Source organism: Engraulis encrasicolus, chromosome 7, assembly GCF_034702125.1.
Source record: "Engraulis encrasicolus isolate BLACKSEA-1 chromosome 7, IST_EnEncr_1.0, whole genome shotgun sequence".
In the NCBI taxonomy this organism is placed as follows: domain Eukaryota; kingdom Metazoa; phylum Chordata; class Actinopteri; order Clupeiformes; family Engraulidae; genus Engraulis; species Engraulis encrasicolus.
In genome coordinates, this window is record NC_085863.1 from 44,421,517 (window position 1) to 44,436,554 (window position 15,038).

Below are 15,038 nucleotides of genomic sequence, written 5' to 3' on the forward strand. Positions count from 1 at the left end.
AACCAATCACAACTTCTTTATTCATAGGAGAGGTGTAGTCAAAAAAATAATAAGAAAAAAACTATTAATGATCTTAACCAACCGTTCTTGTAAATGAGCACAAACACTGTAGCCTACTGTTTATAAATCAGATTGTACACGATTTGCTTTGACAGCTGTCAGCCGCCCCTCCCCCCGCTGTCTCATGCGCACACTCACACGCGCGCGCACGCACGCACGCACGCACGACACACACACACGCGCGCGCGCGCGCACGCACGCACACGCGCACACACACACACACACACACACACACACACACACGCGGCTTGACTTTTAAATTATCAGAATTATAATATCAGGTCGTATTGTTTTGTATTATGTTGTATTGTTTTCTTTGTTGTTATAAAAACAATATCATTCCAACAAATTTGACACATTCTCCAAATCAATAGGGGGCGATAATGACTCGTGTACACAGTGAACCCAACAGTCAGTGTGCAGAGGAAGAACACTCGGAACAGAGCAAAACAAATCCCACTTTGGAGTCCATGGAGTGAAGTGACGTGGCTCACTCACTTTGACCACTAGACCGAGAAACTGCAGAAGAAGGTAACATTTTGCCTTTAAATAACTCGGCATGTTTAAGAGTAATTGACTGCTGCATTATGCTATTTCTATTCCCCAGCATTTGACTGAGAATGGTTTGCATTGTGGCATTAATCCAAAGCTAGCTAATTTTCCTTTCCCATTGCTAGCACGTCAGATGTTCTCGTCAAGAGCTTTAGTTTATTTTATTTCGATTTTGGAGTTCAATTGCTGTCATTTGCACATCCAGTACCAGCATGACATCGATCCGCAAATGTTTTTTTTATTGATGATTGATTCCATAGTCAAGGTTGGGGAAGAAGAAGAGGTAGCAAAGGGTACTCTTTCACTGAGGAACGCCTTGGGGATAGAGCTCTACATCTTCTTGTATAACTTAACGCACAGCATTCCTGGTATACCATTCATACGCTCACTAGTACCCAACAATAACATTTTGCTATAGGCCAAAATTTGGCGATGCTGAATGAAAAGCATAAATTCTCTGTGTTCCACTGATTGACACATCAATAAAGTTTCGACCTCGCCTATTCTTTTTGTGCCTGTAAACAATGAAGAAGGCGCATCTACAATGAAAGATACAGGGATGGATTGGTTGTCTGTAATTTGATCTGCAGATGGACTCGATGTGCACGTAGGCTATACTGTAACCTTCTCAGTACAGAGATAGGCCAGGCAGTGAGAAGAGGACAGGCCTAACTCTAATGGCCAGTGCAAGTGGCTAGAGTCGGATGCGCAGCGATTCTGAGGAGCCAGTTCAGTTTGATGACTCGCAACCAGGGTGACGCAACCTTTTGGAAATGTGATGACTGGCTGGTCATATGGGCTGTTTCAATTGAGGCCCATTTTTCTTATTGTTTATGCTAGGGATTTGGAAGTGGAGTGTGATGAAAAAGATGATTTGCAATGTGTTTGGAATAGGATGTGATGGCAAGCTAAAGTATTGACAGAGGAAGGTCCTATATTTCACATATAGGCTATTGGGTTAAACATTTAAAAACCCAAAGACTGGTAGACATAGCTTAAGAGAGGAAGCAGATTTCCTTCAATTGACTTTTCAGTTCAGTGAAGGACCAGGCCAAGTATTTATTATTATTATTATTAGTAGTAGTAGTAGTAATAATAATAAAATAGCACACATTCCTCCTTTGTCTCCTCTTGTAACAGTGCGAAATGATCTAAGATGTCAGACAACGAAGGTCCTACAGAGCCCGAGGTGGCGGCGTCTGCATTGGCAGAGGAGGTGGCAGAGTTGGTGATGGAGGAGGTAGCACCACCCACCGCCCCCGATAGCCGCACAGAAGAAGCTCCCATAGGGGAGGTGGAGGAGGAGGGGGAGGCAGCCCCCAATGAGGTCTCCACCGATGTGGCTCCCACCCGGAAGACACGCAAGCGGCCAGAACACAAGGCACCTCCCCCAGCTGAAGAGGACCCCAGCCCTCCGCAGACAGCAGAGACCAAACCAGAGCCACAGAAGGTAAGGGCTCACTCCCCAACACTGTGCAGCAAGGATGGAAATACATGTAGCACATGAATATGGAAAATGGGATAAAATAATAATCAGATATTGCGTGGCTGCTGGTCCTACCGTGGCGCTAACAGTAGGGCACACGTCTACTATGCAGCCGACCCGGGTTCAATTCCCGGGCCCGGGTCCTTTGCCAGCCCTTCCCCCTCTCTCTCTCCCAACTTGCCTCCTGTCTCTCCTCCACTGTCCTGTCTAATAAACCCAAAACCCAAAAACCCAATAAAGGCTTGAAAAGCCCCAAAATATACTTCTAAAAGAGAGATTGCGTGGCTATTTAATTTGACCATTCATTTCTCAGTGGCTGATAAAGGTCACATTTAGCAAAGTTTATGTCCACAGTTGCTCTTGGGGCATGCATTATGAGTCCGTGCTACAGGATGGTGAAGTGTGTGATGATGCCATTGTGTGCCATCATGTAGAACGGAAGTGTGGTTGCTTAAATACAATGTGTGTGTGTGTTTGTGTGTGTGTGTGTGTGTGTGGGTTTGGGTGTGTGTGTGTTTGTGTGTGGGTGCTACAGGCTAATGAGTCGGCGGTGCAGCCGGGTGGATGGGGATACTGGGGCAGCTGGGGCAAGTCACTGTTGTCAACAGCAACCGCCACCGTGGCAACTGTAGGTGAGTGAACATGGCAAGGAAGCTACACACACACATACACACACAGAGAGAGGCAGGTATACACAAGGCCCGAAGGTCTTTCACATACCTCTGTACACACACACACACACACACACACACACACACACACACACACACACACACACACACACACCACCTTGGTTTTCATTCTGTGTGTGTATGTGTGTGTGTGTGTGTGTGTGTGTATGTGTGTGTCAGGTCAGGGCATATCGACGGTGATTGAGAAGGCTGAGACCACACTCGGGATCCCTACCCCAGACGAGCTCTCAGCACAGGCCGCTCAGGAGGAGAACACAGACGGTACGGTTCCAACACACCACAACCATTTACACTACACACACACTACTACGATTTACACACATGGAACGGTTCCAATACACCCAAGACACATTTTACACTACACACATAGCACCGTTCTCAACACGGATGGTACGGTTCCACATACATACTACAACCACTGCCATGCAGCACTGCTTCTGAACTGTTCAGCTGAAAAGTTTTACAATGAAACTCTTGGCATAGACATTGTAATTATTATTATTGTGTGTGTGTGTGTAATTTTCATTTGAATTACTCCCATTGCTATTGCAGAAATATAGTTACCACGCCTTTCTATTTTTATGGGATTAGTCAATGCTGTTTACACACATGATACAGATACAGATAGTATCTTCACTACTTCACTGTGTATGAGTGAGTGGTGTATTTTTCTTTATGTCCAGCAGGGGGCACTGCAGGCGCTGGTGCCGAGGGTGAGGCCCAGCATGATGTGGCGAAGGGCGGGGCTTTTGGAATGCTGTCATCACTCTCCAACGTGGTGCAGAACACAGTAAGGAAGGACTTACTTCATATGGAAACAGAGGTGTCAGATATCCGGTTGCGAATTAAAATCTCTGCCACAATTCTCCTTCAACGCAGATGACTTAACTGAGTAACTAGTCTGACTATCGTGACTACTCACCACAATTAGCTGATTCATAGTTGGATCAAATTTGAGTTTTTTTTCAACTTCCTGAGCCCGAGATTGACATTTCTGCATCAGAGCTTGACATTGGCACCTGCAAACTGTCCAAAAATGGGTAAAACTTGGCCATGGCTAGTAACAATTTTTGTCTCTCACTAGCCACTTTGGTAGGCTACTTATTCTTGGGTATGACATACCGATACTTCGGTAGCATATATCCTGTTTTCACACCTTGTGTTATATTTAGGTTCAAGAAAGAGCATTCATATTCTATTTGTCTGATACACTGTAGGTAGTTTCATATAACACCCCATGTTCATAGCGCGCTGACCGTTTTGTTTTATTCCTCCATTTTCTGGGCTTAGATGTACCATGGTACAGAAAACACATCTAAAATACTAACAACAAAACTATGGCTAATAGAAAGGCTGAATGGCTAGTGACTGAAAAACCACTGTGGTTGGTGAGCAAGAAGAGAGCAAAAAGTTAACGTCAAGGCCTGCTCTGCATATAAACACATCATTCAAAGCATCTCTCTCTAAACCACACAGCACTACATAAAACCACACAGCAACAAAACATCACAGTAGGGCTTTTGTATGCAAACCACAAGCCAGGACACCACACCACAGTAAGTGGGTCAGTACAGCATACAAAAAATACAAGGCAGTGTGACATCATCAAGGAGATGAGCACTAGCTTAGAGATAAAGGCATGCTCTGGTGCAGGGGTCCGTAAACCTTTCTGGGTCTTTGGGTTATGCAAGGGCTACTTGTTCATTCAAAATCATCTACTAATGTGATGTCTTGACATGCTCCATTGAAATCACACTATGAGTAAGTTAGTTGTTTGCTTTTGTGCCATTGTTTGCATCATTGACAACATTTATAATGATCTCCTAATTGCTGTAAAACAAGAAGAAAATGTGTCTGTGACTAAAACCTTGTCACAATCACAATTTTCATGGTTGCCTCACAATCTCCTTTAGGGCTACCTGGCATATGAGTGACTCCTGCTCTAGTGTTAACAATAAACATTTCCATCCTGGGTACTGTCTAGCCGCAGCCTATTGAAGCTCTGCCGTTTTTCTCTCATATCGGCACTGAACAGTCGCATTTGTCTAAAATCAGGAGCAAGAGAGTGCTGTTCTAGGTCAATTGTTCGGAGGAAAAACAAGTATTCTTCAGACATTAGAAACTTCAGTAGATACCTTTTTAGACTATCACTTACAACAAGGAACCTATTGCTTAGACTTTCATTGTGGAACATGCAGGGGGATGGTCAAAAACTAAACATTTGGCTATTTAGAGACACTAGGTAGGATTAACGTATGGCTATGAATTTGCATTGGTGTAGTAGGGCTATGGTAAACAACATTGTTGCACTGAGGGGTCCTGGTGCTCCCCTTGTTTGTGCAGAGATAGTTTGATGCTACCCTTTGGATTTAGTCTGATCTATCCATCATAGTCAAACCACAGAGTTTCATGTGAGCTGGATTGTCCAGACCAACACAGTACAATGGACCAAACTATAGCGCCGGGTCCAACAGCAAACCATAGAACAGATGTAGGGACTATTCAACGCCATGATGAGTATGCAATACAGCACACGAGACAACACATCAGCACAGCTGATCTTAGCTAGACATTGTATGGTAAAAAAGCCGCACTCCCGGATCAATTTCTTGCAGTTTTAATACTGGGTTCGCATGGCAGACAGACCGACGTTTCGGCCTAAGCCTTCTTCAGCGTCTTAGGCCGAAACGTCTGTCTGTCTGCCATGCGAACCCAGTATTAAAACTGCAAGAAATTGATCCGGGAGTGCGGCTTTTTTACCATACATGAACTTTGCTGTTTGCTCGCACCCAAAGACCTTGTAAGAAACTTTTCGGAGTTGAGCACACTTTCTCTACTAAAACTTAGCTAGACATTGGCCATTGGGTGGGTGCAAGCCTGCATGCGTGCGTGCGTGCGTGTGTGTGCACCCTGTAACTCATATCTTTCTTCTCTAGGGCAAAACAGTCATCACCGGTGGTCTGGATGCGTTGGAGTTCATCGGTAAGAAGACTATGGACGTGATTGCTGAGGGAGACCCGGGGTTCAAGAAAACCAAAGGCCTTATGATCAGAACCACCACCCTCTCACAGGTCAGACCGCACACACACCGTCCAGACTCTCTGTTCACCAGTCTGTCTTGAAATGAATTGAGTCCTGGGTCTTTCAGGGTATCAAAGTCTGAGTGGCGTGAGTGATTCTGCCCATATACAAGATACAAGATACAAGATACAAGATATTTTATTTGTCATGTGTATATATATGAAACATATATATACAATGAAAAGCTTCCCTGCTCTGGGAGTCCCAAAAAAGGTTAAAAAGAATGTTAAAAAAAGAAAAATATATATTTAAAAAGTTGAAAAAATGGCAGGTTGGAGAAAGGGGAGATGTGATGAGTGGATTTCTTCCTATGTTGGTGATTTTGTATTCAACAGTCTGATACATTGAGGGAAGAAGCTGTCCCTGAGTCGGCTGGTGTGAGCACGTAAGCACCTGTATCTCCGGGCAGATGGTAGAAGGGTGAAGTGTGTGTAGCTGGGGTGGTATGGATCAGCTATGATTCGTTTGGCCCTCCTCAGACACCGCTGGTTGTAAAGATCCTGGATGTTGGGTAGATCTGATTGGATTGTCCTTTGAGCAGATTTGATGACTTGTTGGAGGTCTCTCCTATCTTGGGCAGTGGTGTACATACATGTATAGACACATGTATGTAGACATATTATCAAGGCCAGATTTAGATGGCCTGGGGTCCCTAAGCTGTAGTCCCCACCTCGAAGGTAAATTCCTTGACAAAATTATATAGACGGTATGGTAATTCAGAGTCAGGAATGAAGGATAATGTGTCTGTCCACTGGGGAGGATTATGAACAAGATTTAAAACATGTCTGGCAACTGTGGAGAGGACAAAAGTAGACACTTTGCCCAACACTGAAGACTGTTTTATTCCCTAGACCATATCTTGTCATAGTTGTGCTCTGCAGTTATTGATCCCCATTGACATGAACCCTGTGTGTTGAATATGTCCGCAGTACAGATTTTTGATGTATGCTTACGATTGTTTTAAGTAGGGGTGGGTGGCCCTACCGTGGCCTAACAGTGGGGCACTCGTCTACTATGGGGCCGACCCGGGTTTAATTCCCGGCCTGGGCCTTTTGCCGGCCCTTCCCCATCTCTCTCCCCACTCGCTTCCTGTCACCATCTTCACTGTACTATCGCAAATAAAGTAAAAAAAAATAATAAAAAAAAGTAGGGGTGGGGAACCTATGTCTCTAGGGCCGTGGGGTCTATTTTAAAGGTGGCTGCCTTCAATTTAGGCCTAAAGTGCAGGGGGAAATCCTGGTTTGTGTTCATAGTACAGCCCTCGGAGGACTTTGACGGCCCTTGGAGGAATTTGAAGTGGCCCTTTGAATGAAAAAGGTTCCCCACCCCTGCTCTAAAGGCTAAAGAGCACAGGGGCACCAAACAAGTCAGCAGCCCGGTCAATATATCAGTACAGTGCCTTAGTCATTTGAGCCAAGGCCAAGGCCAAGGCCGGCAATACACCTCTATGGTGCTGACTGGTCAACTCTGTCTCCTCAGGTGCTGAGGAGCATAAGAAGCAGCAAACCAGCTGTTAGCCATTAAAGCCACGTCGAGGCCGGCGTGTATACATTTCTATGGTGCTGACTGGCCGTTTCTGGGTGTGTCCTCAGGTGCTGAGGGAGGCTAAAGAGCGCGAGGAGCAGCAGACGAATGAGGATCTGTCGTCCGACGTGGAGAGGAAGGCCCACTACGGCATGCTCTTCGACGAGTTCCAGGGACTCGCCCACCTGGAGGCGCTAGAGAGCCTCTCTAGAGAGAGTGACATCAAGGTGAGTCAACACACACACACACACACACACACACACACACACACATATGCACACACACACACACACACACACACACACACACACACATATGCACACACACACATGGCGCTGTGCAAAAGTATTTGCCCCTTACTTATTTCTTAGATTTCATTGTCATCTTTGTCACTCTGAAGCATTTCAGATCAAGATAGATTTAATGGTAGATGGAGATGGCAAAACAAAAGCATATTTTGATTGCTGCTTTCATTTGTTAAGAGAAACCTACATGAAGTAATTGCCCCCAAAACGTAGTAACTTGTTGAACAACCCCAAGCAGCAACTATTCTAGTGAAAGAGTCTTTCACATGGCTGTGGAGGAATTTTGGCCAGCTCGTCTTTGCTTAATTGTTGTCAAATCAGCTGCAGTGGAGCCTTTCCCTGGATAAGCACGAATCGTCACAAACTGAATGCCAGACATTACTCCTTCAAGATTTAGTTGTAGAGAACAGCATTCATTTTTCCTTCGATCTCACCAAAGTGTGGAAACTAAACGTAAGCTGTCAACCAACTTCTGGACACGGAAAGTAACTTGGAAACCATGCTGTGCACAGTTGTGCCACTTCTCTGTGGCTTTCATTGGAACGCCAGTGCACTTAACAGAGTTCCAGTGAATCAGTAACCTACTGTAGGTTTTCAGTTCTATTCTGACTCATTTTGAAACTCCACTGTGGTCGCACCAGGACTTCACTAAAGCTCTTCTTGGTCATGAGCTATTTACAGTACAGATGGTGACATAAGTGTAAAAGAACTGGAACATATTCTGTTTCATGTGTAACATACATATTTTTGTCTCATCTCATCTCATCTCATCCAGGTGAAGTCGGTGCTGACGAGCATGTCTGGGCCGGAGCTGGCCCTGCTGAAGGCCGATCTGGAGGAGCTGTCCGAGCCCTTCTCCCTCATGGAGTTTGAGGACGACGACGATGACACTAAAGGTAACTACAGACTGTTGCCACCTGCGTTATTCCACGTCAAAGCTCCAGATTTATCAGGTTTGGCTGAAAAATATGCAGGAGGTTCACACACTTCCCAGTAGAGCAATATTCTAACTCCCAACTCCTTATAGTTTCGTCATTAAAAGTATTTTGTCAACTACCCCCTAACTTGTTCTGAGAACTTGTTTTGGTTTTCCAAGAGCCCATTTTCAGATGACCATATCTAAAATGATCCACCTGTCCTGGTTTTACCTGATTTCCCCTAGAGAGACTATTAAAAACCGGGACAAAGAACAAATTTCCCCTGGACACGGAATGAAGGGTGCCATTGCTTATAAAGAAAATGGTCATAGGGTTGGATCTGGTTGAGTTGTGCTGTCGAAAAGTCTGACTCAATGACATCCTTCAGATGTCACCTCAAGACCCACCTTTTCCAAACCATACCGTATACAAGTATAACACCTGAGGCTTCTTTATCCAATACCACCAATCACCAATATCGCCTCCTTCCAGATCTGTAGCTGTTGCCTTTTGTTGCCTTTTTGTACTGTTTCCTTCTAGTGTGTGTTTGTACTGTCTGTTTTTCACCTGTTAAGGGTCTTTGAGTGTCATGAAAAGCGCTGTATAAAGCCTATGTATTATTATTATTATTATTATTATTATTATTATTAAAGGTGATGTATAGCCTGGCTATCATGACGTCAACTCGAGAAATATTGTGTCCAGTCAGTGTCACAGAAAGTATGGGTGGCACCGCAGGGCCGGAATGTAAAGAGGCAAGGTATTTAGTCACAGAAGACCACGGGGTAGTGGGTCCATTTAAATTCCAAAAGCCACAAGTTTACAATCTTTGCAAGGCAGCGAAGACTGAAATATATTTTGAGAAGAATTGTCATACTCTATGTCCTGTAAATGTTTTTTATTTATTTATTGTTTAAAGAAACTCTTTTTGAAAAGCTGTTCTGTTTTCTCTGTTGCTTCCCCAGAGGACAGTGATGGTGTGGAGTTTACGAAGGAGTTGACCGAGGCCGTGAGTCGGTTACACTTATCGGTCACCGCTGCCAAGCTCAGTCAGGTGCGCTTCACTCTATCTCCGTTTCCTTCCACGTCAATGTCACTTTGCACAATAATCATTTGTCTGTGACTATGGGTAGGGACGACAAAAGATTCCCACGTCTGTATTATTAAGCACTACTAACCACTTCGTTTGAATTTCTTGAAGTGACATTGGAATTGTGCTCATTTTACCCCTCCCCTTGACATCAATACCTGAGTTTTTCCTTTCTACTGTTCTTCAAACCATTCTCCAGCTCCAGCTCCAGCTCTGCTATCACTTCATTCAATTGTCATTGAATCCTATGGGACTTGCTAACTGCTCCCATATGACTCAATTATAATATGCTAGCCTGGAGGATGAATTTATGTTGCCCGATTCAGAGGATGTCTGGAAGTGCAGGGGAAATTAGAGCGTTTTTCCAGAAAGAGTAGAATGTCTCCTTTAAGAGCTTTGACTAATGTGTGAATGTACTGGATGTGTGTAGGCTAGAAAAAATATCCACGACCGCATCGCTGAGGTCAAGTTGGCCACTGCGGCGCCCACTAAGGAGGAAGCAAAGGAGATGAAGGAAGAGGAGGTGGAGGAGGAGAAGAAAGAGGAAGAGAAAAAAGAAGAAGAGGAGGAGGAGGAGAAGAAGGAGGAGGCAGAGGAGGTGGCTGCACCAAAACACACCCCTGAGGTAGGCTGCTCTGGAAGCTGCACACTTAAAGACCACACACTTGGAATAGTATGCTGCAATAATACATGTAATTAGTTATAACAACTGACTACCAACTGTGTGCTGCATCATTGTCAATGAATTGTGATTGTTTTCAATTGCGATCATTTTTTTAAAAATTGCTCATCTCTGCAATCTGCTTTAGTATCCTTATGATTTTGTTATGACCATGGCATTACCTTTATTAACTTTGGGATCAATACATTGTCTCAACTGTAAACAGGATTCCAAACGGTTTGGAAACTTGGGAATGATTTACATCAAAATACAAATAACATTTTAAAAACATTTAATCCACACATCAGATGTTAAAACCAAGATCATTTTAGTTTTTAGGAAATTTGTGCTCATTTGGGAATTTGACACATGCAGCAAATCTAAAAAAAGTTGCAACACGGGGGCCAATAAAATGCTGCTTGATACTAGTCGTAGTAGTATCCATATTAACTTTCTTATCTATGCCAGTACCTTGATTAACTATTACCTCCGCCAAGGAAGTAATGTTTTCAGTCGCGTTGGTTTGTCTGTTTGTCTGTCTGTTTGTCTGTCTGTCTGTCTGTTTGTTTGTTTGTCAGCAGCATAACTCAAAAACTAATCAACGGATTTGGACTAAACTTTCTGGAGTTGTTGATGATGACCCATTTCCTGGTGAACCAGAAGCTATGTGTTGACTGGTTCACCAGGAAAGATGACCCAAGGAACTAGTGATTAAATTCTGGTGGTGATCCGGATCACAAACCCAAACCAGGACTTTTTTAAAGATTCTGTCACCAGGATAACTCAAAAACTAATCAACTGATTTGGACGAAACTTTATGGAGTTGTTAGTAATGACCCAAGGAACAAGTGATTAAATTCTGGGGGTGATCCGGATCACGAACCGGAACCAGGACTTTTTAAAAGATTCTTCACCATTGCTGGCCTATATATCTAGACGCCCCTAGTGACCAGAAATTGAATTGCGGGACTCCACAAAAAGAAGGCAGAAAGACCTAGGGTGTAACATAGTCAAATGTTCTATCAAGCAGCTTCCTTGGCGGAGGTCTGCGCTCTCTGAGTGCTTCTTGTTAACTTTGGGATTAATGAAGTGTCCCAACTCTACAACATCATGTCTGATTGGGCTGTGTCCTTCTCCCTGCTCCCCAGGACGTGCACACGTTATCCATCCGCAGCCTGGCGGAGCTGACCGCTAAGGCCATCGAGCACTTCCACAAGGTGGCCCAGGTGGTGCTGCACAACGCCAGTGACACGGCACCGGTCTCCACCGCCGACCAGGCCAAAGTCCTCGCCCAGTAAGTCCCAGGCATTCATACTTCTTGCTCGCCTGCTCGCACATGTAGACCCTGTGTACACGTATATGGATGTGTTTGTAAATGCATACCTTTTAAAAATCTGTTGCAGCCTTTTGTTTACTGTACATGTAAACTGAGTTTTAGCTCCGTGAAACAGTTATTTTTATCCAAATGATGTGTAAACAAGATAAAAAAAAATAAGTAAATGGATAAAACAATGTTTTTAGAAATATCAACATGCGTGTAACCAAGGCCTTGGTCTCATTCTATTCCCTGTTCACCCAGTCCTATCTTTCCCTCCTATTCACCCAGTAAAGGGTGCATGTCAAATCACTTCCTCCCTTCCTCTCCTGTGACCTCTGGCTTTGTGGCACGAGGCTTGGCATCACTGATGAAAGCGTCATTGAGGATTGATTCTTTGTTCAATACCCTGTCATTTCCATGCTTTATTTACTTGTAATGTCTTCTTGCCAGGATCACGGTGATGTTGTGCAAAGAGATTTCCCTCCTCTCCAAGAGCTTTACATCCTGCCTTGCCACAGTTGGGGTAAGGCACAGATACAAACACTGCTAAGGCAAACGTATAATGAAATAACAGCCTTAAATATTGGTAACAAATATCATCTCAATGAAAATACTGGAATCCATTATTGTACAAATCATTATATTATGCAATCTCAGCCTTTTGTTATTGTTAGAATATTTTATAATATGTTAACCTAGAAAAGCATATCTCTTGCTGCTAAACATTTAATGAAGTACTAGTATCTACTGTTGTCAAAATAGTTAAGAAATGTATCTAATCAATTCATTTTGATGAAGCTACATTGGGAATATCACACTATTGTGCTTCCATATCATGAGCTGAACTATATTTGTAGGATTAAATCTTGTTTGGAGTAATGTCCTCAGTACTATTTTCCTTAATTTGGCATGTTTTCCTCACTCTTGACCTGACTTATCATGTGTTGTGTATCGAGAGCATTGGCTGTAAAGCTGACTTGAATCTTGGTCCGTTTGTGTTGCAGGCAAATGAAAAGGGGGAGGTGCTTAACCCACTCATCACAGGGGTGTTCCTAGAGGTAGGTCACACCTGTACAACTCTCATAGTGATATCTCTGTATACTTGAGGGTGGAGTATGTCATTTTGGTTGTTTATTTTCAAAATGCATGCTGCCTATTCACATATTTGACCACATATTTAAACTGGCTGCAAAATGTACTATGCATTGGTGAGACCAAAGATGTCTGACTGGTAATTTAAAATGGTGGATATGGAGAAGATCTACCTTTCATGTATGTAAAGTGTACATTTCCAAGTCATGATGAATACTTAGAAATTGATGGTGGTGGTAAATATACAGTACATGAAATAGATTTATGAATGGGCAGCATGCATTTTGCAAATAAACAAGTAAAAAAAGGCTGTATGCACATTATGCTGTGTGTACATTAAACTTTCTTCTTGATGTTCCCTTGTTATTCTGCTAAAATGTGTGTATGATGTTCCACTGCCCCAGGCCTCCAACAGCGCCACGTACATCCAGGATGCCTTCCAGCTCCTGAGGTCCGTGCTGCAGCTCGCCCACATCCAGAGATCGGCCGACATCCTTCCGTAAACGCCTGCCAGCCCGCTGCCCACCGCTGTGCCCACTGCGCCATTCTGCCCACTGCTATAGATACAAACACTAGTAGTCGTGTTCAGGCTTGTGGCGTGGCCCTAAACCTGGACGCAGCTGTCTTGGCCCAGATAGTATCCTATGTCACCCTATTTTCATTGAGTTTGTTTTACCGCCACCTACAGGATACTGTGCATATCACCTTATCATCGATTGGTTGGCAGCGTTATACTAGCTAAACATGGGGGTTGTCTGACTTCCGCCATTCGTTCCAATACAAAGGAGTAGTCAATGCGGTATCTAGTGAGTGTTCATATCTATGGTCCACCGCTACTCGCAGGCCATATCAACGGGCACCATCTAGGGTGACTGCAGTGCCATCTGCATTATAGTATGTCCCCAGCAGCTTTCACACCGTGCCCTGGCACTGTGTTGGGCCACCACCGCCATGGCTAGTCGCTCCTTAGGCATGGCACTTCTGATGCCTTTTACTCCTCTGGAGTACAATGTTTCAGGACACCAAACTGCATTGTATTATAATTATTGCTATTATTATTGCTGTTATTATTATATTATTGTTCTTATTGTCATATATTGGGGAAGGACTTGTAAGCAATAAAATACCATGAAAATGGTTCAAAGCTGTTCTGAATGGGCATTCACATTCAGAGTCACTATTATAACCAAAATCAACTCTAATCCAGTGTTATTACCAGACATGAAGTCCGTTTCACCGTAAACACCAGCGCTTAATTCAGCTCTGAGAATATTAGCCGCGAGTTTGGACAGTCTTGCAACATGGCTAACAGTGTTGTACTTTCCCATTAATGTTCACAATTTCAACCATGACTTGCTTGTATTTGAAATACTGTTTATTATTATTTGAAAATACGTAATGGGTAGATTTTATGTCATACAGCGCGATTATGGCAAAGGGGAAGATGCATACACTTGTTTCTTTTTTAACGCTTTTGTGACATTTAGATTTTGTCTATAGATGCACAAGTCCCAAACAACAAAAACCTGTGACCATTCTAACAAATTTCCTTGTTTGAGGTTGACATTATAAAAAGGGAAATTAAGAACATGTCATTTGCTGTTGAGCTAATTCAAACCAATTAAAACCATGCCAATTATATAATTTCATCAAATAAGAGTTTTTAGATGAAGTGCTGAAACATTTTAGCAAAGGCGAGTAATCCTAGTATTGTTCTTTAGTCAACTTTACATGCCCCATGTGTTGTTCTCAATTTTGACACACACAGAATTAGTCATTTGTTTTTATTTTGTAAAAATCTGGAAAGATACTGTAATAAAAACCATTGAAGTTGCCCTGTAATATTTGCATACATGTAATATTTTTGAATAAACATGCTTTTATAACTACTTTAATGTCAGTTTTTGTCTATATGAAAATGAAAATATGATACATTGGGGCACTAGGCTACAACAGAAAAAGGTATATAACATACTGGAGACTTCATGCCACACTAGCCCTTCCTGTCTGTGGTGGCTGCAACATCATCTGCACCTAAGTGATACCACTGAACCTTTGTGGTTTTCTGCATGGTGCACAGGCTGAGGTGCACAGGCTGAGGTCTTTGCACCTTTTGTGGTGTGCTACAGTCCAAGTATTGTCCTCTCTTCACAGCATGCACACACATTCCAGTGATGCACAGCACCCTCATCTCTTCACACCCTCAACGTTTTACACCCACACACAGAAATACAGAATCAATATGAAAGTGAAAGTTCAA

The 15,038-nt window shown here is 43.3% G+C and overlaps 1 protein-coding gene across 2 annotated transcripts; it reads left to right on the plus strand.

Moving 5' to 3' along the window:
* Positions 1–442: 442 nt before the first annotated feature.
* Positions 443–14,667, plus strand: fam114a2 (family with sequence similarity 114 member A2). Of its 2 annotated transcripts, none has more exons than XM_063203650.1 (14): positions 443–591; positions 1,753–2,062; positions 2,634–2,730; positions 2,950–3,051; positions 3,474–3,580; positions 5,727–5,861; positions 7,464–7,622; positions 8,476–8,596; positions 9,583–9,671; positions 10,138–10,332; positions 11,517–11,662; positions 12,137–12,209; positions 12,691–12,744; positions 13,183–14,667. In XM_063203650.1, the coding sequence occupies exons 2-14, from the start codon at positions 1,769–1,771 to the stop codon at positions 13,279–13,281; spliced, it is 1,671 nt and encodes a 556-aa protein (XP_063059720.1). In that variant the 5' UTR covers positions 443–591; positions 1,753–1,768; the 3' UTR covers positions 13,282–14,667. The 2 variants fall into 2 exon arrangements, with proteins under 2 accessions (XP_063059720.1, XP_063059721.1); XM_063203651.1 differs by having other exon boundaries at positions 444–591; positions 3,477–3,580.
* The last annotated feature ends 371 nt before the right edge of the window (positions 14,668–15,038 follow it).